Genomic DNA, 25,876 nt, shown 5'->3' on the forward strand with positions numbered 1-25,876 from the left:
GAGAAAATAATAGTAATGTATATGCTGTATAAAGTTGTAGCAGCATGCTTATGCCCCATGATCCCTGCTTCATGTTTAACCAATTTTTGGCAGTGAGCCCATGTTTGGAGGTCACCGGCCTGGTAGATGGGCCATTGGAAAAGGATAGGTGTCATCCCTCCCCTTTTTCCATTGGATGGCGTCATTGCGGCTCTAGGAGTACGAGCTGGTCATGGTGCAGGCCTACCTTTATTGAGTCGCGAGTGTGCTTTAGATTTGGACTGCATGGTCTTGTCTGAGGCACGCAAGAGATTGGGTTAGCGCCATTTATGCACAATGAGGGAGCAGGGGGATGGGCTAAAAAGCGTTCATGGAGGGCGCTCGGCCCCATGATCCCTGCTTCATGTTTAACCAATTTTTGGCAGTGAGCCCATGTTTGGAGAATAAGAGCCGCAGCTGTGGTCAGGGTGTACCTAGTCCTTGATGCTTAAACTGTTAAATAAAGCCTGTGACCTCCACAGATTTACGTCAAAATACGTCTCTGTGTTTTAATTGAATGGTAGGGACACATCCTGGGGGGATAGGGGGTTCCTTGGCCTATGGTAGCAGATGTTATGACTAAGCCAGTAACAAGGTTTAAACTGGGAGAATTTGTACATTACATATTTGGAGTATAAACCAGTGGACTCTACATTTATGCTAAATATGTCTTTCTGCAATATGAGAGCAAGTGGGGTGTTAAGATGTGAATTAATGTGTGTGCTCTTATACAGATCCCATACTGATCTGATAAGGATACAGTGTCATGTGACATGATATTTGTCTGCTAATGCAGAAGTGTTAATAAAGTTTTGTCTTCTTGAAGCAAGAGAAACATGGTGTCCGTGTGCTGTCTAAAAGAAAGCTGCAGGCTCATGTGAGATTGAGCTACCGGTTATCTCATCTCTTAAGCAGAATAGCAACACATTCCATTTCATTATTTTTAAAAATATATGCATTTCTGACTTTAATTTGTTAGTAAGCAGCAGAATGTAAACTCAAATATCTCATCCTACTAAGGCAGAAAACCAGAGGTCTGTAACTTGAAGGGGAAGCAGATAGTAGCTACCAAGGTTTCTGGGTATAAACCATTTGACTGGACAATTGTCCTTTGCAAACAACAATAAATAAGTAAATAAAAAGGAAGTAGGTCACCCACAAGCAACATTTTATTCATGTGCTTTAATCAATAACAATGATTAAATAGTCTACCTTTAAGTTTGCTGTCTAGAATATTACAATAATTTTCAGCAACACTGTCAGAGAGGGTCTCCAAGGGCCCAACACAGAACCTGATATTAAAAGAACAGTAACACCAAAAAATGTAAGTGTTTTAAAGTAATGAAAATATCATGTACTGTTGCCCTGCACTGGTAAAACTGATCTGTTTGCTTCAGAAACACTACTATAGTTCATATAAATAAGCTGTTGTGGAGTAATGGCGGAAATTGAAAAACGGCTACACGGCACAGGTTAACTAGTGGATAACAGATAACACCATTAGACAGACAGAGTTTATTTGCTATCTGCTGTGTAACCTGAGCCTTTTCTCCTTTGAATGGCTGCCCCCATTGCTACACAGCAGCTTATTTATATAAACAATAGTAGTGTTTCTGAAGCTAACACAGCAGTTTTACCAGTGCAGGGCAACACTGCATTATATTTTCATTACTTTAAAACACTTTTATTTTTTGACGTTACTGTTCCATTAAACGTCCATTCTCACAATGTTTAAATGGAGACAATGCCAAGTGGTATAGAGGTTATGTAGAGATAATGACAGTTGTCTCAGATCTGAGCCCACTAGAGCTTGAAGCCCAGCTTTGGCCCAGTACAATGTTAATGGAATAAATCACAGCAACTTTGCTGTGTTACTTTTTATATTATGTGTTTAATGGTTTATTAATATCTTGTCGCTTTATTCTGTTAGCATCCAGTCTGAAATTGGAAAAATTCATATTAAGTTATATATAAGGTCCATTTCCCATATAGGCATGTTGAGTATTTAATTTGATATTAGATATATAATGCAGTTTAATCTATCTAATCTTTGCACAGAGTTTATAAGGGTGCGGGCTCTGCAGTCCAAAAACAAGAGGATCATCCTGTGGGCAAGGGTGGCCATCAGGGATCTGAAAGGAGAAGCGCTGCAGGAGAGAAGTGAAGAAAAGGAAAAGTTCCATCCTGGCCAACTGCTCTCCTGGACAAACTCGGCGACCTGTAAACAACAAATCCCAATTTCAGAATGTTAACATAGCATGCATGCGGTATTCACAAGCCATTTACCAACTTTTTCAAACTGTGTCTTGCTGGCTGGACTGGGAGAGAGTGTTCCCTATTCAAGGATAGGTATGCCATGGGTGGTTTGGGAATCTCTGTTGGCTTGGTATGTCAGGTGGTTTCCCTTAGTGGATAAAGGAAGGGGAGCAACCAAGTTAGGCCCTTTATACTGTACATATCATAGAGAGGGTAGATGTTACCAGGAGCCTGAAGGGTGCCTCATGGAAGAGAAAACCCTAGTTAAGAGTGATTCCTCTGTGGAAGTTGGGGTGAAGAGACCCTGTCTAGCTTCTATATGGTATGCATCAAATTTCCTTCATATCTAAGTGAATAATTTAAAGGAGATATGTAATGCCCCTATTACATTCTTTGCATTTTAGAGCTTGTCTGGTGTAAGGATTAAATGGTCCCAGCCCCAGTGCACCCATAAAAAATAGTCAGGGAAACACAAGCCGCCACTTATGTGTCTCCCTAATTCATTTTACCCTGGATTCAGGCAGGTTTGAGCAACTTCCACATACATTTTGCCGTTGGGTTTGGGTTGACCTCTTCTTCAGCTCCCCTGCCAACGATCTTACTCTGCCGGCTTTCAACTCTGGCAACCTCCATTTATAGGAGCATGCCTGCCCAGCCCCCTTTGTGATGACAGAGATGAGTGGGTCTGGTGTAAGTCTATAAATTAAGGTACCAGTTGGGTTAAGAGTCGGGTATCAGTTGGGAATGGCAGGTTAGGATTGGATGCGGTTCAAATTTTTGTTGACCCGCACATCACTAGCCCTGGGTTTTCCTAGATGAACCATGGTCAATCTTTGGACAAAGGTAGTATAGCAGAGGACTGGCGACCCCCTTCCATTAGGCCAACAATGTCTCTTTGATCAGGTAAGCACATTTTTTTAAACAAATCTCTTCTGCAAGACTGGTTCTTTTTGGCATTAGGGAAAGCATGGGGGCAGTTCACAAAAATGTGAATTATCTATCTAAGGATAATGATATTGGATACATGGATGAGTTCTGATTTATACTCCTTATAATGTTCACAGCGAAAGACAGCTTAATCCACAAAATAATATCTGTAATATTGTTCCTGAAGCTGCAAAGAAGAAAACTAGCTCAACATTTTCTCCATAAGTTGTTTTAAAACAAAGGTAATACCATCCTTGCCATTATCATTTATACTTGGTCCACTGTGTTTTACTTCCTTACCTGCAGAAAATGGTAAAAATGCTTCTCGTCTCACAAATTTGCCATCCGAATCAAGGAAATGCTCTGGATAAAACTGGAAAGGCTTCTCCCAGATCTTCTCATCTTTAAGCACTGATGACAGGATGGGGAAGACAACAACTCCCTGTAAAGATTAATTTCCTTATCCAGTAGCAGAATTCTGTTCGAACGGAGCTCAGCACATTGTTATTGTTTCTTCATCTCTAATAGAATCCCACTACCATACCATACAGTATATTATAGCATATTTCACTTAAAACAGGAAGGAACCAGAACAGTGAATTGCCCAGGAATTAAAGGAGAAGATATATTTGGAGAGAATGTTATCAACCAGACCTAACTTACTAAATTGCTATGTAATCAGACAAGGACAAATCCCGTTGACTACTACGTTCTCAACAGCTTTTAGATGGTGAAGTTTTGCTCAGGTATGGAATCCATTATTTGGAAACCTGTTATGCAGAATGCTCAGAATTATGGGAAAGCTGTCTTCCACTGACTCTATTTTAATCAAATAAATCACATTTTATAAATCATTTCTTTTTTCTCTTTAATAATCAAACAGTACCTTGTACTTCATCCAAACTAAGATATACTTAATCCATATTGGATGCAATACCATCCTATTGGATTTACTTAATGTTTACATGATTTTTTAGTAGACTTAAGATATGTAGATCCAAATTATAGAAAAACACCATATGCGGAATACCTCAGGCCCCGGGCAATCATTCTCAAGTCACTGATTGGTTACTGCCTGGTAACCAATCAGTGGAAACCAAGAGAGCTGCAAAGCAGGAAGTTGGGTTCAGACTATTATGTTAGACATCCAGTCACTCCAGCCTTTAGTCATTACATTTGTGCCTAACTAACTATATTAGAAACATGTTTTATTTTGCACAGCCTATCTATTTACCCAGTTTTTATACATTGAACTGTTCCTTTAATGGCTGCCCACATGGCTACACAGCAGCTTGTTATATAAACTATAGTAGTGTTTCTATACCAAACACACCCGTTTAAACAGTGCAGGGCAACAGTACATCATATTGCCATTCCTTTAAAACACTTTCATTTTTTGGTGTTACTGTTCCTTTAAAATCAGGGGATGTAAAATTGAGGTTTCATTGTGCATGTTGTGGTTCCATTGTGTCTTTAAAGGAACAGTAACACCAAAAAATTACAGTTTTTACTGACGATATCATTTACTGTTGCCCTGCACTGGTAAAACTGATGCATTTGCTTCAAAAACACAACAATAGTTTATATAAACAAGTTGCTGTGTAGCCATGGGGGCAGCCATTCAAAGAAAGGATACACAATAGATAAATTCTGATGAATCCCATTGTATACTACAGAGCTTATCTGTTATCTGCTGTGTATCCTGTGCCTTTTCTCCGTTTTCAGCTTTGAATGGCTACACAGCAGCTTGTTTATATAAACTATAGTTGTGTTTCTAAAGCAAACACACCAGTTTTACCAGTGCAGGGCAACACTACATTATATTGTCATTCCTTTAAAACACTTTCATTTTTTGGTGTTACTGTTCCTTTAACACTATTTTCTACAAGATAAAACGTAAAAAAAATCTGTGATATTATCCCAGTGAAACAACATACAATGCAAAAAGCTAGAACTGGTAAAAAAACGAAATTTTGCCATGAAACTGTGCCAGGTGAAAAAACTGGCTCATCCCTATATCCTATGCTAAGATATAATAAATGTAAATATCACCCACCTTTGGTATAGAAAATCCTTTAACTTCCGTGTTTCTGTATGTCATATGAGGAACAGACAGAGGGACAATATCCGCGCAACGTTGGATCTCATGGATTACCGCATTCATATACGGCATTTGCAACACATCTGCCATTGTAGGCTTCCTGCTTCTTCCAATCACTTGGTCTATTTCCTCTTGAGCCTTTCCTGAATGAATAGAAACACATGAGATGAAAAAAGGTCTGACATTCAAGAGTTCTCCTGCTAAAGGATTTCAGTTCTCTATTTCCTATTTTAGGTTCAATTGTACAACATACTAATGTGTCAAGATGTCCGTGGATAGATGTTTACAAACTATCATATGGTACAAAGTTTGCTGCAATTGGCAAAAGTAGTGAACATTTTTTTTTCGCCACGAGTTTCACTGCAAAAAAGCAACAAAAATTCACCACATGGTACTTTTTTGTTACCACCAGAGAAAAATAAAAACAAAAACGTTATTATACTTATATTCTTTGAATGCCTGTTTAGTATCCTTGTGGTTAATGATAATACGTAGTTACACAGCCGATTAGGTTAAAAGATAGAACCTCACATAATTGATGCAAACAGGCTTGCTGAGGGTCTGGGGCTGGTGCACCGGGATTGTGCTTTATATTTGGTGAGTTCTTATTTATTATTATTTTAATACGGTTTACATTTGGATGTAGCCCGCATTCTGCCAAGGTATAATTGCTGCTAGGTCTCCAACATTTTCAGGGCCCAGGGCAGTTACCCACATGTACACTCTCTATAGACAGCTCTCAATCAAGTGGAATTTTAATGAGTAAGAAAACTTTTAATTTTAATTTATAATTATTTAAGGCCTAATTAGGACTCCCTGTGAACTGAGCTAAGTGCAAACGTGCAAACAAACCTCCATTTTTTTAAAAACACCACAATGGAGTGTTTTTCCTAGAATTCCAGCATAATAGCAGAAGCCGGAAAACATTTCTTGAACATCAAAAGATGGGGTGAACGTATTTTGTAATTTACATAAAATACAATTTCTTTGTATTCTTTGTAAAGAACTGGAAGCGGGATACTTTTGTTGATGAGGAGTCTTTATGGAATATTTGCATTTTGCACAGAATTCATTAATCTACTATTTAGTGTACATAAAGCTTACTCTGGACATCTGGGTATTGCAACATGTACAGTAGACCCCATCTCAGAGTGGTGGTTGTAGTTTCTGATCCAGCCGTAAACAAGTCAAATGTTGTAAGCAACAGATTCTTCTCATTGAAATGACTGTCTTTGTCTCCTTTTGCCTAAAAAAGTAGAACACACCACACATAGTTCTTATTTACTGATCGGTCACTTTCACACTGTATCACTGTTCAGTGAGCTGCACTAAATACCATAGTTTAAATTATTTGGAACATAGAAACAGCAGAAATAAGAAAGCAACTCTTTGTGCATGTAAATTTCAATGCTAAGGGGCCCATTTACTAAGGGTCAAAATGAATTTTCAAATTCAAAAACTTCGAATTTCAAAGTAAATTTTGAGTACTTCGACCATGGAATAGGCCAAGATTCGATTTGAATTGAAAAAAATTCACAAATTCGAAAATCAAAGTACTGTTTCTTAGACTTCCATACTTTGCCCCCTTAAACCTGCCGAATTGTTGTTTAGCCTATGGGGGACCTCCTAGAACCTCTCTTCGACATTCGACCCTTAGTAAGACATTTATCTTTTTTTGCTTTTTATCCGTGTCTTGAAACCTTTGATGCACTCAGTATGTACAGCAGCAGCTTGAAAGATGTTTATCCCTGTCTGATAAGAGTTCCTCGCCAGGTCCAGACTGGGAGAAAAAAAAAAACAAAGCCCACATATGGGACATTGGTGGCCAGGCCCCCCAAATAAAATAAAAATAATGGTGGTCAGGTCTCTCCCAATACAAGTTAAAATACCCTGTATACAGCTGTGAATATCCGCGCTCAGCCTATTAATGGCATCCTTTCACACGGATGTGCCAAACATCCAGAATTATCCACTCTATCGATGATTGAAAGGAGAGCACTCACCCGCAGATTAACTGCTGATTATTTATCATGAATAATAAATATTTATCAGCAGTTAATCTGCGGGTGAGTGCTCTCCTTTCGTTCATCGATAGAGTGGACAAGTTAAAAAACCATTGGTGTCCAGCCCCCTCCCATGTTAAACATCGGTGGCAGCCCCTCCCCCCCAAGTAAAAAAAAAAGGTAGCCAGGGTCCCCCATTAAAGTAAAAAGCAGAAAAACAAAGAAAACATTGCTGGTCACGACTATCCCCCCTATAAAAGTTAAAAAAACACTGTGGTAAGGGAAAAAAAGCCATTGGTGTTCAGTGGTTTTCTTCCTCCTAGGTGACAGAAAATTTTTTGTTCTACTCGGGGGCTTTAGGTCTTTTCAGCAGCTTCTAATTCAGTTCCCATTTGGGGGCTTCCGCTTTTGCTCCCATTCACCTTCGGCCCCCATTTGGTGGCTCCAGTTCCATGGCCCACTTAACCATAAATGGAGCTGTCCAGGCCGGTTCCCTTAATTTAGTTTCTGTGCCCAGCACCAAACTGAGACCAGACTTCAAAAGTTGGCAGTGGCCTTCTCCCTGATTTAAGGCCTTTCAGCTGTCTCCATTGAAAGACCATATACTACATTTATCCTCCTGGATCTTCCCTGAACTGTCTAACTGTTCTTTCAGCATCTCCTCTGCCAGAACATTCTCCTTTTGCAAGTACAGTTCTTGACCTCTTATTTTCGTTTTCTGCACACATCTTCTTTATTGTGTCTATTCTATAACTTCTATATCATTAAAGGAGAAGGAAAGCTACTGGAGCAGTTTATTGCCAGTAGATTAGCCACAATATTGCAAGCTATAACACTATATTTATTCTGCAGAATGCTTTACCATACCTGAGTAAACAGCTCTTGAAGTGTTCTGTGTTTGTTTAGGATAGCGGCTGCCATATTAACTTGTGTAACATCACTTCCTGCCTGAGTCTTACCCTGCTAGCTCATAGCTCTGGGCTCAGATTACAGCAGGGAGGGGAGGAGGGAGGGGAAAGGAGCAAACTGAGCATGCTCAAGGCCGTGCCCTGGAGGTTTAAGCTGAAAACAGGAAGTCTGATACAGAAGCCCATATGTACACAAAAGAAGGAAAGAAATGCTGTGTTTCTTTTGACAGAGCAGCATTACTCCAAGGGTTTACTGGTGTATTTATATAGACCTTTCTAATAAAGCTTACTTAATTTTAGCCTTTCCTTCTCCTTTAATGTATTTTGGTTATTAGGTTAGGGTTTACTGGTGCCCAGATTCCAAGTGCATGAGCATTAAGGGGAATATATTTCTGTGCAATAGTATGTCCTCTGCACCTTGTGTTACACTAAAAACAAAACCGTACAGTCGGCAGCCATGTACTTAAATTTAAGGCCATTCCAGGGGACACACACATGCAGTTCTTCCAAATACAGGCAGCCCTCCATTCAGAGAAGGTGCTACTCCATTGAAGATGTGCAACCCAACTGCATCCGGTAGCGTAACTAGATGTTACTGGGCCCCACAACAACATTTTTTAGGGCCCACAAAATATCCAGAGGTTACCCTATTTTATCAGTACATATTGAAATTGCTCATTAATTAGGGCCTCATAGGACCACTATACTTCCAACCCCACCCCCCACAGTCACAGGGTCTGCTTCCTCTATAGTTACACCCCCTGACTGCACCTTATGGTACAACACATGGAACACATGGAACACAGTTTCTTGCATTTTGTCCCTAGCTTCTTAAATTAGTCCTTGTATCTGAAAAAATTTACTGCACATTTGTCTGAATTAGTCTGGGAATGTAATATTAGTCAATGGAGAACATTCAAAAGCTAGGCCTGATGCCGGAGTAAACAGCAGCCCCCCAACATAAAATTAAAGCAAAGTTATTCTGGACTTAGTTCAATTAAATAAACACAAGAGTGGTTAAGTAGATAATACACTTTTACTTTTCTCAATAACAGAGTGTTATGTAATAATGGTCTTTTATGCTGCTTTGACTAAACTGGCAGCATCATACTGCGGGTCTATGGTTATCAACACACCAATCGCCCAACAAGATCTTCAAGCCTGCCTGGTTTTCATAGGCTGCTATTGAGCAGTCTGTTGGGACACCACCATGCACAGGCCAATAAGCTCATGACTCATTCTTTTATTTGCCCGTGTATCTGTATATGGTCAGTTTAAGAGGGAAAAGAGGCATAATTTTGATGTTGATAATGTCAACTGTAATACATTGCTTTTCCACAGATTCTACCTTACCTTTTCTATTTCAAGCATGAAGGCATCTATAAAATCCCTTGTGCATGCAGGATCCCATGTTTGCTGATGCTCAGAGATGATTTTCTGTAGATATTCAAGCATATCTATCTGAGGCCGAAAAACCAGTTTCGTCAGGCCTGGAAGTTTCGTTAGCCAAGGAAATGTGGTAGTAAACTAAAAATACAACATACAGACCATTTAATACTCAACCAGCAATGATATTCTAGCAGAGTATATTGGGGTGGATAATCTCAATATTTTTGACTTTCATGCAAATACCTACATTTAGTCATATACTACTGGGGGAAGAAATAAGGGCCATTAAATTGTTAAAAAACAACTACAAAGAGATAAGACATGCTCTTCCAAGACATAATTTACCCATAGTCCATTGATTTTACTGGAGTGCTTTTATACCTAATACACAGTTTGGCCAAGCTTTTGTACTTATCACGTCTTAACTCATAAAGTGTCAAGTTTAGAATGTACCCCCTTTTTGGACATTTGGTCAATGAATAGGGCTTGTGCTGAACATAGTTTTTGCCTAATGTTTTAATTAAGAAATCTCCATGTTTTTTTTGCACTGAACAGGGCAAAATTGAAATTTGGGTGCCGATTCACTAAATTCGAGTGAAGGATTCGAAGTAAAAAAACTTAGAATTTCAAAGTATTTTTTGGGCTACTTCGACCATCGAATGGGCTACTTCGACCTTCGACTACGACTACGACTTCGAATCGAAGGATTCGAACTAAAAATCGTTCGACTATTCGACCATTCGATAGTCGAAGTACTGTCTCTTTAAAAAAAAACTTCGACCCCCTAGTTCGGCAGCTAAAAGCTACCGAAGTCAATGTTAGCCTATGGGGAAGGTCCCCATAGGCTTTCCTAAGTTTTTTTGATCGAAGGATATTCCTTCGATCATTGGATTAAAATCCTTCGAATCGTTCGATTCGAAGGATTTAATCGTTCGATTGAAGGAATAATCCTTTGGAGAATGCTGAATCCGACAGAAAGAGACTTTACTTTTTTTTCCCATCCTCATGGGGTGGGAACTCGAATTGATTACATATTTTCATCAATAGATGTGCTTAATAAAACTAAATCGGCGGTTATTGGAAGTATTACTTTATCGGACCATGCCCCTGTAATGATCGAGATCGAATTAGGTCCTTTGCCAAAATCTTATGTTCCGTGGTCATATCCTATTTTTTTGAAAGATATGCCAGAATTTAACACCAAAATAAAAGAGAGGTGGAATTTATTCATTAAAGATAATTTGCCTTGTCAAGATGAGAAACCTAATCTACCATTATTATGGGATTCTTGGAAAGCGGTAGTTCGAGGGGAGATTACTTCTTATAAAATTCATTTTTTGAGAAAAATTAACAAAGAATTTATTCTCCATTCCAAAGCTCAAAAAAAGGCCTATTTGAACTTCATTATGCACCCTACTAAAGAGCATAGTAAGAAATATAAAGAATCTTTAGATAAACTTAAACATTGGTCTAGTCTGAGGGACCAGTCTTCCTTGGCTTATTATAAAGCTAAATTTGGTAATCTATATAATAAATCAAATAGACTATTAGCTAACATCTTTAAAAATAGTAAGAATTTACATAAGCCAATGCTGATTAGAAATCATACAGGTCAATTAACTAATCTTCCTAAAGATATAGTTCGTATTTTTAAATGTTATTTTGAATCTATTTATTCTCCTTCTCTCACAAATGACATGGAATGTTTAAATTTTCTCTCGAAAGTTGATTTTACAAAAATTTCAGAGGAACAGTTAGTATCATTAAATCGACCAGTTACTACTCAAGAAGTATTATCTACTATAAATTCTCTCAAAGAATTTAAAGCAGGTGGTCCTGATGGATTTATATCTCCTTTTTATAAAAACATGAAAATGGAATTTGCTCCCTTTTTGACCAACTTGTATAATGAAATATACTGTCATGGGAAAATTTTAGAATCTAGTATGGTTTCTCATATAAAATTAATCCCAAAGGAAGGTAAAGACCTTTCTCAGCCTGCTTCATTTCGGCCTATTTCCTTAATAAATATTGATTTTAAGATACTAACAAAAATAATAGCAGATAGGTTATCTTTGATTCTGACTAGTGTCATTTCTCCTCAACAGAATGGCTTCGTTAAAAATAGGACTGGAGTTAAAAATATACGTACTTTATTAAATGTTATATATCAGGCCAAAAAATCGAAGATTTCTAGTTTAATTTTAAGTTTAGATGCTGAAAAGGCCTTTGACAATGTCTCATGGAAGTATCTCTCTGAATGTTGTAATAGATTTGGTTTTAGAGGTCAATTCATTGAATTACTTAATTCCATCTATTCAACTCCAAAAGCAAGAATAGCAGCAGTTGGTGAATTGTCTGAAGCATTTAGATTATTTAGAGGTACCCGTCAGGGTTGCCCTCTCTCTCCACTTTTATTTAACATTTCTATGGAGCCTTTAATTAGGTATTTAAATTCTTCAAATCTTTTCCAGGGGTTGGAGGTCAATGGACAACATATTAAATTATTAGCTTATGCTGATGATCTTCTTTTGATTGTGACTAATCCTACGTTGTCTCTTCGAAACATATTTAATTTTTTTGATTATTATAAAACTTTTTCGGGATATTGTATAAATACCAACAAAACAGATATTTTAAACATTGGTAGTATCATTTCAAAACAAATACTTGAGGATTTTCACATCAAATCTCCTTCGGGTAAACTAAAATACTTGGGGATTTTGGTTCCTTCTGATCTCTCTAGATTATATACTTTGAATTTTACCCCACTAATTCAAGTAATGAATACTTCTTGTAAAAAATGGATTGATAGTCCTATAAATTTAATGGGAAGAGTAGCATTATTTAAAATGTTGATATTTCCAAAAATTGCATTTCCTATTTTAAATGTCCCATTGTTATTAAAACATTCAGATGTTCAAAAAATGGATCGAATTCTGAGTAACTTTATTTGGCATAATAAGAAACCTAAAATTTCCTTATCTAAACTCAGAAAACCTAAGTGTTTAGGGGGTCTTAATGTTCCAGACTTTAGGAAATTTAATCTTGCGGCCAATACTAGATATATTATAGAATGGTTATCTGGCAAAGAGAAATTTACTAATCTTGAGCTGGAGTTATTTTTTGATTCAAGAGAACATATTGTTTCTTCTCTCCATAGCAATTGGTCAGAACAACATATTGACATAAAAAGAAACCCAATTTATAGAGATACTTCGAATACTTGGAAAATTCTGTGCAAACAGAATAAATTAAATTTTAATGTTTCCCCTTTCTTATCTCCATTTTTTTTGAGAAGTTTTCCTAAAAAGAAAAGAAGTCAATTTTCTTACAGATGGAGGAAGTTTGGTGTGTTTCAGATTAGTCATATTATGGATCCTAATTCAGGAGATCCTCTACCTTGGAAAGTACTTAAAGAACAATATGGTCTTTCAGAAAAAGAGAGACTAAGTTATTTGCAGATTAAACAAGGTTTTCAATTAATTGATAACAAAACTAAGTCTCAATTAAAATACCATGAATTTTACGATTCAATGACACAATTAATTGATGATTTGAAATTGAATAATATTTCATGGATTTCATCTCATCTTTTAAAATATATATCTAAAGATTTGGATCCATTGGATAGTTCTAGTAAAAAATGGACTTCTTTTATGGGGAGTGAAATCTCTTCTAATGATTTGTTACTATCATACCGAAATTTTAGAAGAAACATACTTTCGGAGAACTGCAGAGATCAGCAGTTTCGATTCCTTCACCTGGGCTATGGATTATTATTTCAAAGGGATAAAGATTCCCAACAGGTTTCTTATTGTCCAAAATGCAAAAAGCAAAATGTTGATTTTTTCCATTATATTTGGACATGTCCACTTATTAAAGATTTATGGGAAAAAGTCAAATGTTATATTAAAGAAGTACTCAAATTAGACATAATACTGAATCCTCAATTTGGATTACTGGATCTTAAAGATTCGTTTCAGTTATCGTCTCAAGCGTCTATTATTAAGGTTACAAAGGAAATTTTATCTTTCTGCTGGATGGTGATGGCTGCAACTCGAAAATCTTTATTTCTATTTTGGATTAGAGATAGTCCCCCCTCTTTGAAAGACATACTTTCATACTTACATAGTCTATGTATGCAGGAGATAATTCGATTTAGGTTGGAGGATTCTATTCAGAGAAACAAAGTTCAATGTAGATGGTCTATATATATCTCGTCATTAGATACTGCTAAGAGACAAGTTGTTCTAAAATTTATGAGGCAAGATGAATTTAATGAATGAATTTGATAACATTTTATTTATATTCTATTTTAAGCATATAGTATTTATAGTGCTTGGTTTTATTTATTTATTTATATAATTATTTATTTAAATGCTTTCTAGATAACTATAGGTCAATATGAATTTTTTTTTGTTTGTTTTGTTATGTACGGATATTTGATATTTGTCATTTGGTTTACATCAACCTTAATTTTATGAACATTGTTTATTTGTTCTTTATTGTATTGTATTTTTAAAATTCAATAAAAAGAATTTGAAAAGAAAAGAAAGAAGGAATAATCCTTCGATCGTACGATCGCAGTATTTGCGCTAAATCCTTCGACTTCGATATTCGAAGTCGAAGGATTTCAATTCCTAGTCGAATATCGAGGGTTAATTAACCCTCGATATTCGACCCTTAATGAATCAGCCCCTTAATGTTACTTTACTTCTTTACCTACTGTGGACAGCCAACATTTACTTATGAGCTTATAAATAAACTTATAAATTAGAAACAAAACCTAGAGGCATCATGGCACACAGCCACATTTCAGTTGGCATATTTCAAGTGGATTAAAAATGCTGGTGACCACCAATTATTGCTCTTATTGATTCGAATAGGTAACATAAGGATGCAAGGCTTTTTTGGGCTGAAAAGCATTCATGTTAAGCGTTATGTTGGGTTAAAAATACAACCAGAGAGTGGAAGCTAAATACATAACTTTTGTGTTTATTTGGACAATTAATAAGTAGTTTACATATTATATTGTTTTGTAAATTTACAGTTTATAAATGTAATTCATTTATAAACACGAACTTAGGTAACACAGAATATTTTATATTCAACATAGCAGGAAGCATATCTCTTTGCTGAGATATCCCAAAGTTATTTCTTGATTGAGAACAAGGACATTTGAAAATTGATAGTTGGTGGAGTTGCTCCCGAAGAATATAACTATATTTTTTTGATCTAGTTGCTAGTTGCACCACAGAGTGGGAGAAGACAGGGGCCGAATGGCTGCGGTCATAAATATTACTTTTCCTATTCTTTGTCTGGAAGAGTCTAATAAAACCTACAAAACTGCAAACCCACGAGCTCTTAAGGTGGCCATACACGGATAGATCCGCTCGTTTGGCGATGTCGCCAAACGAGCGGATCTCCCTCCGATATGCCCACCTTGAGGTGGGCAATATCGGGCTGATCCGATCGTGGGCCCTAGGGCCCAACGATCGGATCCTAGCGTTCGCCAAACGGGCGGTCGGATCGCGGGACCGCATCAACTAAAAGATGCGGCCGCGATCCGACGGGATTTTTAATCCCATCCGATCGAGATCTGGCCGACTTTCGGCCAGATCTCGATCGGGGAAGCCCGTCGGGGGCCCCCATACACGGGCCAATAAGCTGCCGACACGGTCTGTCGGCAGCTTTTATCGGCCCGTGTATGGCCACCTTTAGAAAGGAAAATAGATTTAGTAAAGAGTCAAGAAAAAGTTAGATGCGTTAAAAATGCTCGCCAACAGCTTTAGCAAAAGTCAATTACCTTTTGATAAAGCTGTTGTCTTTTATGGATATAATGCGGTAGATTTATCAAGGGTCGAATTAAAAAAACCATCGAATTCAACCCTCGAAGAAAAATCCTTCAAATTCGAATATCGAATTCGAAGGATTTTAGCGCAAAAGGTTCGATCGAACAATTGAATAAAAGCGATACAATCTTTTTTCAACCTTTTTTCAATCATTTTAAGCGATTGATCGAATGATTTTTATTCAATCATAAAAAGTGCCCAAAACCTATCTACAATGTCCCCATAGGCTAATATTCAATTCGGTAGCTTTTATTTGGCGAAGTATTGAGTTGAAGGATTTTTTTAAAAAGACAGTACTTCGATTATCGAATGGTCGAACGATTTTTACTTCGAATCATTCGAATCATTTGATTCGATTGAATTTGACCAATTCGTTGGTCAAAGTACCCAAAAAATTACTTCGAAATTCGAATATTTTTGGATTCAAACTATTCATTTGAGCTTAGTAAATCTGCCCCAATGTGTTCTACTTTAGCCTGTGTACTGGAGCCATTCCAATATTTGTCTCAGAAGGAAATATTTAATAAAAAATGCTAGCTATACACATATACTGTGTCAAGTTTATTCTACAATTCTACAAAGTAAAATAAAGTTTTGAAGCCGTTAAAAGGAATCACATTGCTTTCTCTTATTACCTGGGCCATAGTTCCAGATTCAGCTTGTAAGATTTCCTGAATCAGATTTACCAGTTTTTGGAACATGAAATCGTCATAATCAAACCGATCACCAAACATAATGGAGCAAATGACGTTGCCAACTGCAGTATTCAGTTTATAATGTGGCTCAAATAAATGCCCTGTGAAATAAGAGCATAAGATTTTAGAAAATATGGAAACTGGACACAAATGAATTGAACAAAAGATTGGTGAAGATCCCAGCACTTGGCAAAAGTGAGAAATAATGTAAAGCATATTATGATGCAAGTCATTTAGAAATGCAGATGCTCCTGATGAAGCACAAAATGGGTTAAGAGAGAAGAGTCGGGTTAACGGAACACTGAGATAACATCTCTACTGTTTGGTATGACATGATGTTTTTTCAGTTTCAATGTGCATCAAATATAAAGGGGTTATTTATCAAACTCCACTTTTTTCTGAAAACCACTCCAAACAAATCCACACATTCCCCCCCCCCTTTTATTAATACATTTTCATAAATTTTTCTTGTGCGGAAAAAGTCACCATAAAATCGTAAATAAATCTGAATCTAAGATTTTTCAGATTTTGAAAATCGCCCAAAAGCTATGGTTTATTCAGAGCAACTCAGAAATTCTCCCAATTGTTAACGGGACATCTGTCATGTTCTCGGTAGGTCTGAGTTGGAGAATTTTTTTCATCAAACTTGTAACACCATCGGGGTTTAATAAATCACAATAAATTCTAGGTTTTTCTCCCCAGAAAATGTAATTTTGCCCTTTAAAAGACCAAAAATTCGGAGCTTAATAAATAATCCCCTAAGTGAGGAGCTGCTATTTGTTAGTTTAAATTAATTTATTTATAGACCTGTACCACTAACCACACTGCAAGAGAGCTACATTCTAGAAAATCTGGTTTTGGTTACTTTTTCTCATTGCACTAATAATGGCAACTGGGCCGGCGGGACCACAGGGGAAAACCTGGTGGGCCCTGGTTCTCCACCGGCCCAGACCCGCTCCTGCACTCCCTCTCCTTACCTCCCTTCCTTGACGGTTGCTCTGCTGTGCTGGAAAAACGTGCGCACAAGCACTGTGGGGGGGGGGGTGGCGGCAGCAATGAGTTATCAAAGAGCATGTTTCTTAGCTATTCAGACTGCCCGCGGCCCAGTCTATTCTAGTATTAGAAGAATGAAGTTCCATTTACTTTTGAATAAAACACAGGTACAGACCTAGGTGTCGGTGTCTCTTTCTGCCTGTATTGCTGCTGTTTCAATGAACCCCCAACATATGGGGTTTAGAAAATGGGCACCTACTTAAAGAGATATTGTTATTAAAGAACCAGACACCGGTTTAAGAGACACCTGTTAGGCTGATATTATGCAGCAGAAAAGATATGAAGTCATGGTGCAACAGTAAACCTCGGAAAACACAGGAGAAAACTTGTGCAAACCATCGCTACATGAGAATAACTTGCATTTGCAGCAGAAAATCTAGGCCATGGCTCAATAACTACAGGGTAATTCTGCCTTGATAATATACAAATTATAAAAATAGAGAACCAGTGTATGGAGTACATTAAATACATTGAAAGAAGCTTGCCACTGTATATGGTGGGCCCGGTGCACACACCCCAGACCTTCAGCAAAGGGAGCAAATACCAGGAAACATCAAAAGAGGCTGGCACAAGCCTTGACCACACCAAGTAGAAAAGTCGAAGTCAGATGCGTTTCATGTCTCGTGTCTGCGCGTTTTGTGTCGACGAAGGACAAATAGTCATAGGCTAAAACGAGGTCCTTGGTAGACACGAAACGCGTCAGGCCTTGGTTTTAATTATGGAAAATAAAATGTAAGCTTTTAATCTTTACCATCTGACTTCGGCTTTTCTGCTTGGTGTGGTCCAGGCTTGTGCCAGCCTCTTTGGATGTTTCCTGGTAATTCTGCCTTGGCAGAAGCACCAATAACTACTTGCAAAGCAGTACAAAATTCACTGCAAAAGATGACCCCTACTTAGGCGTGTACCTACAGAACAGTATTATTTGGCCATGCAAATATGAAAGGTGGGAAAACAGACTATATTTTTACAACTTCAATGCTTTATAAAGTTTGTAACTATATCTACAAGATTTTCATATGACCACATAATGGATTAGTTTCAAAGGGCTGTAAAAAAATCTTGTACATTATTGTCAAACACCGAATCCTAGTTAATAGTAACCAATGCTGACCTTGCTCAGACTGGAATGCCGCACACAGGTAACCAGCTTCTTCCCTCACTTTCTCCTCCAGGGATTTTTTTCCCATTCCAAAATCCCTCAGCGTAGACAAGGTAAATCTTCTTACGTCTTTCCAACCTTTGCCGTAATTTGCTAACACTATAGCTGTATTAAGCACACAAGGCATTAATATATGGACATTTGCTTCAGATTCATTGACTATGCAGTTCATAAACATATCTATAGTTAAAATTAAACATATATTTAAGATTTTATATTATGGAGGACTTTAGCATAACAACAAATGTGTGGTTACAATTATTGATGTGTACAGGCAGGAAAACCTCAACCCACAAAACCCTAATAAGCAAAATGTTGCCATTTTAGAATACACACCAAACCCGTATCAACATCTTTCCTCTCTGTACATTACTACTAAGCATGTCTCTGATGTGACACCCCCGGTGTGCCCAGACCCCTCCAGTCTGAAGCTGCCAGCACAGGTAAATGGAGTCCCTTCCATTCCAGATTTTACGTTTTCCCAGATTTTTAAGCAAACTTTTTGCAGTCCCCAGGAACCTGTAAAAGCAGGCTTTACTGTATACCAGATATGACAGATGATGATTGGGAGGAAGTCCTGGAAGCAACAGAACATTATCTTTCAATATTAAGTGCCGATTTGCACCTAATGTTCTGCAAGCTTATGTTACCTATGTAATAATGCAGATACAGTAGTGATTACTCATTGATTGTTGATCTAGCATGGAACTGTCTTACGGAACTTTGCTATTTGTTCCGTATAGACACATAGTCAAAGCCAAGTCAAGGCCTATAAGACATCATCAAAACAAGGCTATTAAAAAAAAACATTTTTAAAGAATCTAAATGTACAATTTGCTACATAATCCCAACTCATCATCTTTAGCCAGGTTTGGCAAAGTATCCTGGACTGGGCAAACAGACCACCCTTTTAAATGTAGTAAATTGTTGAAATAAATGTGGCTAAGTGTCAGGGGGCCTATCGGCTCCCAGCAGGAGTAGTCCGGACCAAGGAGGAAGCCCAGGAGAAAAGTTCAAGTTCACGGTACAGAAAAGGGTTCAGGAACAATAGAGAAGTCAAAGTCCAGGCAGAGATCAAAAGGCAGACAGAAAGATAGCAAGGTCAAGTTCAGGCAGTGTCAAAGTCCAGGAATCAATATTAAACAAATTATCAAACAACCAGGAATGCAAGAAACAGATCCTATACTTGGGCATTGAACCAGCGTCCTGGGCGTCTTTTTGTTTTGAATTTGGCGCCGGCTTGCGTGACATCATCACGTCAGCATCACTGCGCTGGCGCCTCTGCTAAGCACGCGGCGGCAATTGGCGCCACCATCTTGGTTTTGCTGCCATCAAGAGGAGACACTCCATCGGGAGCTCCTGACACTAAGGGGCACATTTACTAAGCTCGAGTGAAGGATTTGAATGAAAAAAACTTTTATTTATTTATTTTTTTTCGACCATCGAATAGGCTACTACGACCTTCGACTTCGATTCGAACTAAAAATCGTTCGACTATTCGACCATTCGATAGTCAAAGTACTGTCTCTTTAAAAAATACTTTGACTACATACTTCGGCAGTTTAAACCTACCGAGGTTCAATGTTAGCCTATGGGGACCTTCCCCAGCACTTTTCTAAGTTTTTTATGATCGAATAAAAATCGTTTGATCGATCGATTTATATCCTTTAAATCATTCAATTTGAAGGACTTTATTGTTCGAGCTAATGATTTTTATTCGATCTATTTACACTAAATAGGTCTATTTACACTAAAATCCTTCGAATTCGATATTTGAATTTGAAGGATTTTACTTTGAGGGTCGAATTCGAGGGTTTATTAACCCTCGAAATTCGACCCTTGATAAATCTGCCCCTAAGTAGTGATATTCAAATTAATGGCTCATCATTTGTACAGATATTTCAGAATTCAAATGAAAAAAAATTCTGTACAAAAGCTGAAACCTGTGTATAAACACACACTTTTTTTCAAGGAAAAAGGTAAATAAAGCTTGTGGTGAGCTATAGTTGTGTCAAAGGTTTACTGTATGAGCTCAGTGGAGACCAATGACAATAATACATTATATGTATATTATATAATGTTTTACCAGGTGCAGAAGCCCATCACAACCGATAATGTGCTTGCTTTTACACAGGTGACCAGTAAACATGGTTATTATAGTTGACTCGACCTGTGGCAATCTTATTATTATTATTATTATTATAATTATTAACATGTGTTTATATAGCGCCAACATATTGCGTAGCACTGTAAAGTAAATGTGATTATACAACTAAATCACATGAATTATTTACATAGAACATATGGAGTTACATACATCACAACCAATACCGGTACAAAAGGTGAGGAAGGCCCTATGCAAAAAAGCTTACACTCTAAAGGGAAAGGAGTAATACACAAGGTGTGGGAATGGGCAAGATCGAATTAAGTGGGTGAGAAATGTGGTTTTGTATGTGGTGTTGCATTTGGTAGTTAAGCAGAGTGAGGGTAGGCTTCTCGAAAGAAGTGGAACCAAAAGGTTAGGATAAAGTCAGACAGACTGTGGGAGAGAGTTCCAGAGGAGGGGTGCAACCCTTGCAAAGTCTTAAATCCGAGCATGTGAGGAGGTAATGAGAGAAGAGTTGAGTAGCAGGTCAGTAGAGGAGCATAGTAAGTGGTTGGGTGTCTTTCCTATTTTATTGCATTACCCCATAAAGTATTTGGCATACTTCAGACTGGTTACAATGGCCAAATCCCCCCAAAAGAATTAATTCTGTGCATTTATACATATAACATCATTTTGTGCCCCAGCATTTCTTTATTAATATTATTATATAGGTTTTTATTGACCTGTGTGAAAGATGTCTCAGATGGGCCAAAAGAATACTGTGGAGCCAGTCTAAACCATATTCCTGACAGTCAGGAAAGTTTAGATAAATCTGAAAAAGACTGAACTATTGTAAATGCTTCTGGATTCCCCAATTTTATCTTTCAGAACTCAGCTTGTAGGTATTTAGAAATAAATTTAAGCAAATTACAGAGAACAGCCAAGAAACGCTAAGGCACAGATTTGTTATTGTATTTCCACTAGTTTGGTGACCTCTGTAAACATGCTGATGTTTACTTCTATAGGCTTAAGCTTAAGAAATTTTGGATCAGAATCTCTTGCTCTCTCCTATAGAATATTCCTTGGTTGTTCTAAGGGAGGGACACATCATGCAAGGATATAGCATAAATTAAACCCACCCTAATTGTGTAGGCAATGATAATACTATATAGTGCTGGTTTCAATTTGGGCTTAAAATGATTATTATCTGTAAAAATTGCCACTTTATTGGAGCTCTCAGTGGATCTGTAATGTTCCCTGCCCCTGTTTCAAAGGAGGGGTGTGCATGTCCTAAAGGTCCCTGCCAGAAGCACCGTATCACAGCCCTGCTTCCACACAAGCATTGGTGGCTTCAGGTCTCTTTCAGGTCTATCTAGTTTCTTATTGGTTCCTATCCTACAGTATAGGGCTGCTGGAAGTGCTGCTAGGCTTTTAAGTGGAATTTTCAATAAATCAGTCCAAAACACATCCTTTCTAAGCAGATTCCTTTTATATTTACAACAGTATAAAAAGAAATCATCATTGGGGCCTGGGTGAAAGACAACTCCTATTCCCCAGCCGCTCGTATAGGAATTGGTGAGAAACTGACTGAAGGAGAGGATAGCTTAGAATTATAGAAGAACCAGTCAAGCACAGGTTGTGCCACAGAGTATAATGCACTGGCACATTCTTGTCTTTTACACACTATTTCCCCTTTAACTGAATGCATGCATGTGCTAAATAAACATTATAGCAACTAGTTGTACCTGTATTGGATACTTGTTTAGTGCAATGGGACATTGGGAGATCTCAGAGGTTTTGCCTGCAGCCTTATTTCTCAAATAATACAGCAGCAGAAAGCCCCTATAAGCCCCTATAAGAATCACACGACAATGCCACGTGATAGTGCTGGCTTGTGTTCATATAAGAATCATATGACAAACGTCAGTGCTAGATGTTTTCACTGGGTAAATGGAGGTCATGAATGTGGCCATTATTAGACTATGTTACTAGTGAGGAAAAAATGCCATAAGCAACGTCCCCAAATTTCCCAGTGTGCCATCACAATTCCCCTCCCCCTTTTACACAAAGGATCCTCCAGGTTTTATGGAAATCTAGTGGCCAGCAGAAGTCAGCTGAATAAATGAGGTTACCACTTCAGAGGGATGAATTCACATACAGTAATTGTACCTTTGTTATTTCCATTGAAGCCAATGGATTCATACAGGGCAAATGGGGGCCGATCAGCAAAATCCTCAGACTTCTGGAGCAGAGCTTCCTTGATTGCCTCATACCCATTCAGCACCACCACGTTTTGCCAAAAGAACTTCAGGCTGAATACATCTCCATATTGTTTCGCTAACTGCCAAGAGACATATTGTGTGACAAGCGAAGTCATTTTTTTTATAAAAAATAGTACTTTGTGAGCTAAGTAGTTATTAATTCATTTCAATATCTGTTGAACAAACACTAGTGTTCCATAATCACACAGCCCTTCCCTAGTTGCAAACCTCTAACACACAGGCTGCCTGTAGAGAGAAGGGATATTGCCTTCTAAACATCTTGTGATCTTTGGACTTGACTTCTAGAGTACTTATAGATCTCCTGGTGACCTCAGGACCGAATGGGCCCCAGTTTTGAAATATTCTTATTAGCTTTTTATTCCACCAAAGCATCATTGCCATTTAGTGCTATCTGCATCTAATTTGTGTGAGAGTTGTCAGGTTCTCTGGTGGGCCCCATGCAGCCCAGTCCAACACTAATTGTCTATCGAATGGAAAACAGCTTTATTGTATTTGTAGCCCTATGTCAACAAGGTTTATAATAAAATATATACCATTATCTGTCAATGTGAACTTGGTAACATTTTTAGTTATCTAGTCTTTTTGATTTTCACTGCTGAACACTTGCTACATAGGAGTGAAGGTCGGGAATGAGCATGTGGATACCAGTTTCGCTGTGTAACTGCTTCGTACAGTTGTTTCTACATTCTGCAACACTGTACAGCAGATCAAGTAGAGCTCAATGAGCTGTATAATCTGTATGCATATGCCATGGAGACAAAAGCATTTAGGGTTCCTCTTTGTCACCAAAGTAATGGAGCTTATGGCATAGTGTGTCTTAACTCATACAAAAACACACAAGGTGTATATTCCTTTGAGGTTATTGTTAGTTCATTGTTAGCTTTGTAACCAACATTTTCAGTTAAGAAACAAAGAAATTAAACACCAAAAATTGCTTTCCATTATGCTTTCCATTAGATTGGTGGTGTTTATCGGACATATAAATCACTATGACTCTAAAAACTGTATCATCTGCTTTTTTTGAGCAACAATTGCTTACTTTATCCCATAAATCACCAATAAACAATATCATCAACTAATATTGGAAGCAGCAAATTAAGTTGCCTCGTCTCTCTGATATTCACCCATATAGGTACCATGCGACATTCATGGAAATTAGGCACTATATTCAAGGTGCTTCCTAAATAGTTATGTAGAATATAAATAAATGACTGGTAAATCATTTACACCCTATATTTAGTTGCAAATAGCACAAAGTCAGTTCAAGTTTTGAAACTAAGGAAAGTTATTTTAAATATATGCTCCTTTTGAATTTGATGCCAGGAGCATGTTTTGAAAAATTTGGGACAGGGACATATTTCCCATTGTGTTGCACCATTCCTTCTTTCAACAACGCTCTGAAACAATGTAGGAATAGAGGAGACCTATTGCTGACGTTTTGAAAGCTAAATGTTGTCCCATTCTTGCCTGATATAGAATAAAGAAGAAATCATCCCATTATAATTATGCGAGTGCAGGTTGGTCATTCAATGCGATCAGATGTCTATTTTTATAATTCTAACTCATTGGGACAGATCAAATGTGATAGTGACTGGCTTCCAAGTGTTTATTGTGATGTGATGCCAATTTGCACCAAGTGATGCCATCTGAAGCAATGCATGCAGGAAAAGCAGCAAGATGGAAATATTTACCTCTTTATAGTTGTTATGGAGGCTTGAAAAGTCCAACTGCAATATATTCCCCATAAAGGGCCAAGAGGGAGGGCTGGGAGGGAAATTTCTGCAGGGTTTCCTGCGCTTCATGTAATCCAGCAGCAGAAGACACAGGGTGCAGATAATGCCCAGTGTGAAGACATTACACCCAAAGGCAAATGAGCAGAGCTGGGACAAAAGGCTCATGAAGACTGTTCTACTTCTTTCCAATAAGCACTTTATATTTTCCCAGTTGGTGTGCCTCTTCCTATGCCTTTTCCCCCTTTTTTCCTAGTTGCTATAAGCCTTTTTTCAGTGTATTCTCTTTTTTACTAATTCTTTTTGTCATGTATACGCATCACATTGCTGGCTGCATACTATTGGTATTTGCCTAGCAACTTTAGAGTTCAGACTTTGTTTCCACCCCAGGCAAGCAACTCCCACATTCCTCTAACAGCTTGGGTCAAACATGAATTCACAACTGCATTTTTCCCCTTAATGGTCATATTTTCATACACTTATTTATTAGACTTATTTTTTTTTTCATTCTACAATGGGGCCTTCAGAGGGTGAAGACAATATTGCCTTTCCCCCTACATATTAAAGAGGTTATTCACCTTTAAATTGACTTTTAGTTTGATGTGGAGGGTGATATTCTGAGACTATATGCAGTTGGTTTTTATTTGTTATTATTTGTGGGTTTTGAGTTTTTCTTCAGCTCGCCAGTTTGTAATATCAGCAATCTGGTTACTAAGGTCAAACTTACCCTAGCAACCATGCATCAAAGCACTGCGTATCTTGACAGCGCTATATAAATAAATAATGATGATGATGTGTCACAAAACACTCCATTAGACTTGACATACAGTAGGAGGAGAGCTTATACAATGCATATCTCTATTAACTAAGAATTCACTGAAACAAGTAAAGTGATCTTTCAAACATTAAAAATGTTCACATGATGGCAAAACAGTTGCATCAAATATCCTGCATGGCAAGAGTTAATATCTGCACAGAATAAGAACAATGTGTGTCTTTTGGAGGGATTTCTCAACATTGTAATCTCCTGGAGAGTGTTGAAAAGCAAGGGTTAACCATCAATGTGAAATGTCCAGCAAAACAAGTTATATAGGTTAAGTGTTAAATATCTCTTCAGCACAGGGGCATTGTACCTCATTGATAAATGTAAACGGCAAAGGTCAGTGAGCAGATGAGTCAGGCAAGGGTCAATACATGTGCAGAGAAACATTATGGCTTGCTCCTATGTGATGTACAGTCAGCATATAACACAGAACCACTGATTTGTAACACCTTTTGCAATACAGGTACAGTATTTCTCTGTATGACTATGGGAAAGGCAGATATACAACTACAATGTGAATGTGGTGAAATGACTGACCTGCATTTGTTTCCCTGCGGTAATTTCCTCTACTCTGTTACTTGTGGTTGGGAA

General features: G+C 37.7%; 1 protein-coding gene across 1 annotated transcript; it reads right to left on the reverse strand.

Moving 5' to 3' along the window:
- Positions 1-1,697: 1,697 nt before the first annotated feature.
- Positions 1,698-25,049, reverse strand: LOC108715777 (cytochrome P450 2D19). Its single transcript, XM_018261234.2, has 9 exons — positions 24,424-25,049; positions 22,620-22,791; positions 18,317-18,469; positions 16,093-16,253; positions 9,567-9,740; positions 6,407-6,548; positions 5,258-5,445; positions 3,502-3,643; positions 1,698-2,236 (listed from the first exon to the last, which is right to left on the reverse strand). The coding sequence occupies exons 1-9, from the start codon at positions 24,628-24,630 to the stop codon at positions 2,058-2,060; spliced, it is 1,518 nt and encodes a 505-aa protein (XP_018116723.1). The 5' UTR covers positions 24,631-25,049; the 3' UTR covers positions 1,698-2,057.
- Between the last annotated feature and the right edge of the window lie 827 nt (positions 25,050-25,876).

Source organism: Xenopus laevis, chromosome 4S, assembly GCF_017654675.1.
Source record: "Xenopus laevis strain J_2021 chromosome 4S, Xenopus_laevis_v10.1, whole genome shotgun sequence".
NCBI classification, from domain to species: Eukaryota; Metazoa; Chordata; class Amphibia; order Anura; family Pipidae; genus Xenopus; species Xenopus laevis.

Bases quoted from the DNA above. Each gene is read 5' to 3' on its own strand.
- LOC108715777 (XM_018261234.2), bottom strand. From the start codon at position 24,630: ATGAGCCTTTTGTCCCAGCTCTGCTCATTTGCCTTTGGGTGTAATGTC. The intron at 18,470-22,619 runs GTACAATTACTG...TGCTTAATACAG, and splicing joins CTTCAATGGAAATAACAAAG to CTATAGTGTTAGCAAATTAC. The intron at 16,254-18,316 runs GTCAGCATTGGT...CTTATTTCACAG, and splicing joins GGCATTCCAGTCTGAGCAAG to GGCATTTATTTGAGCCACAT.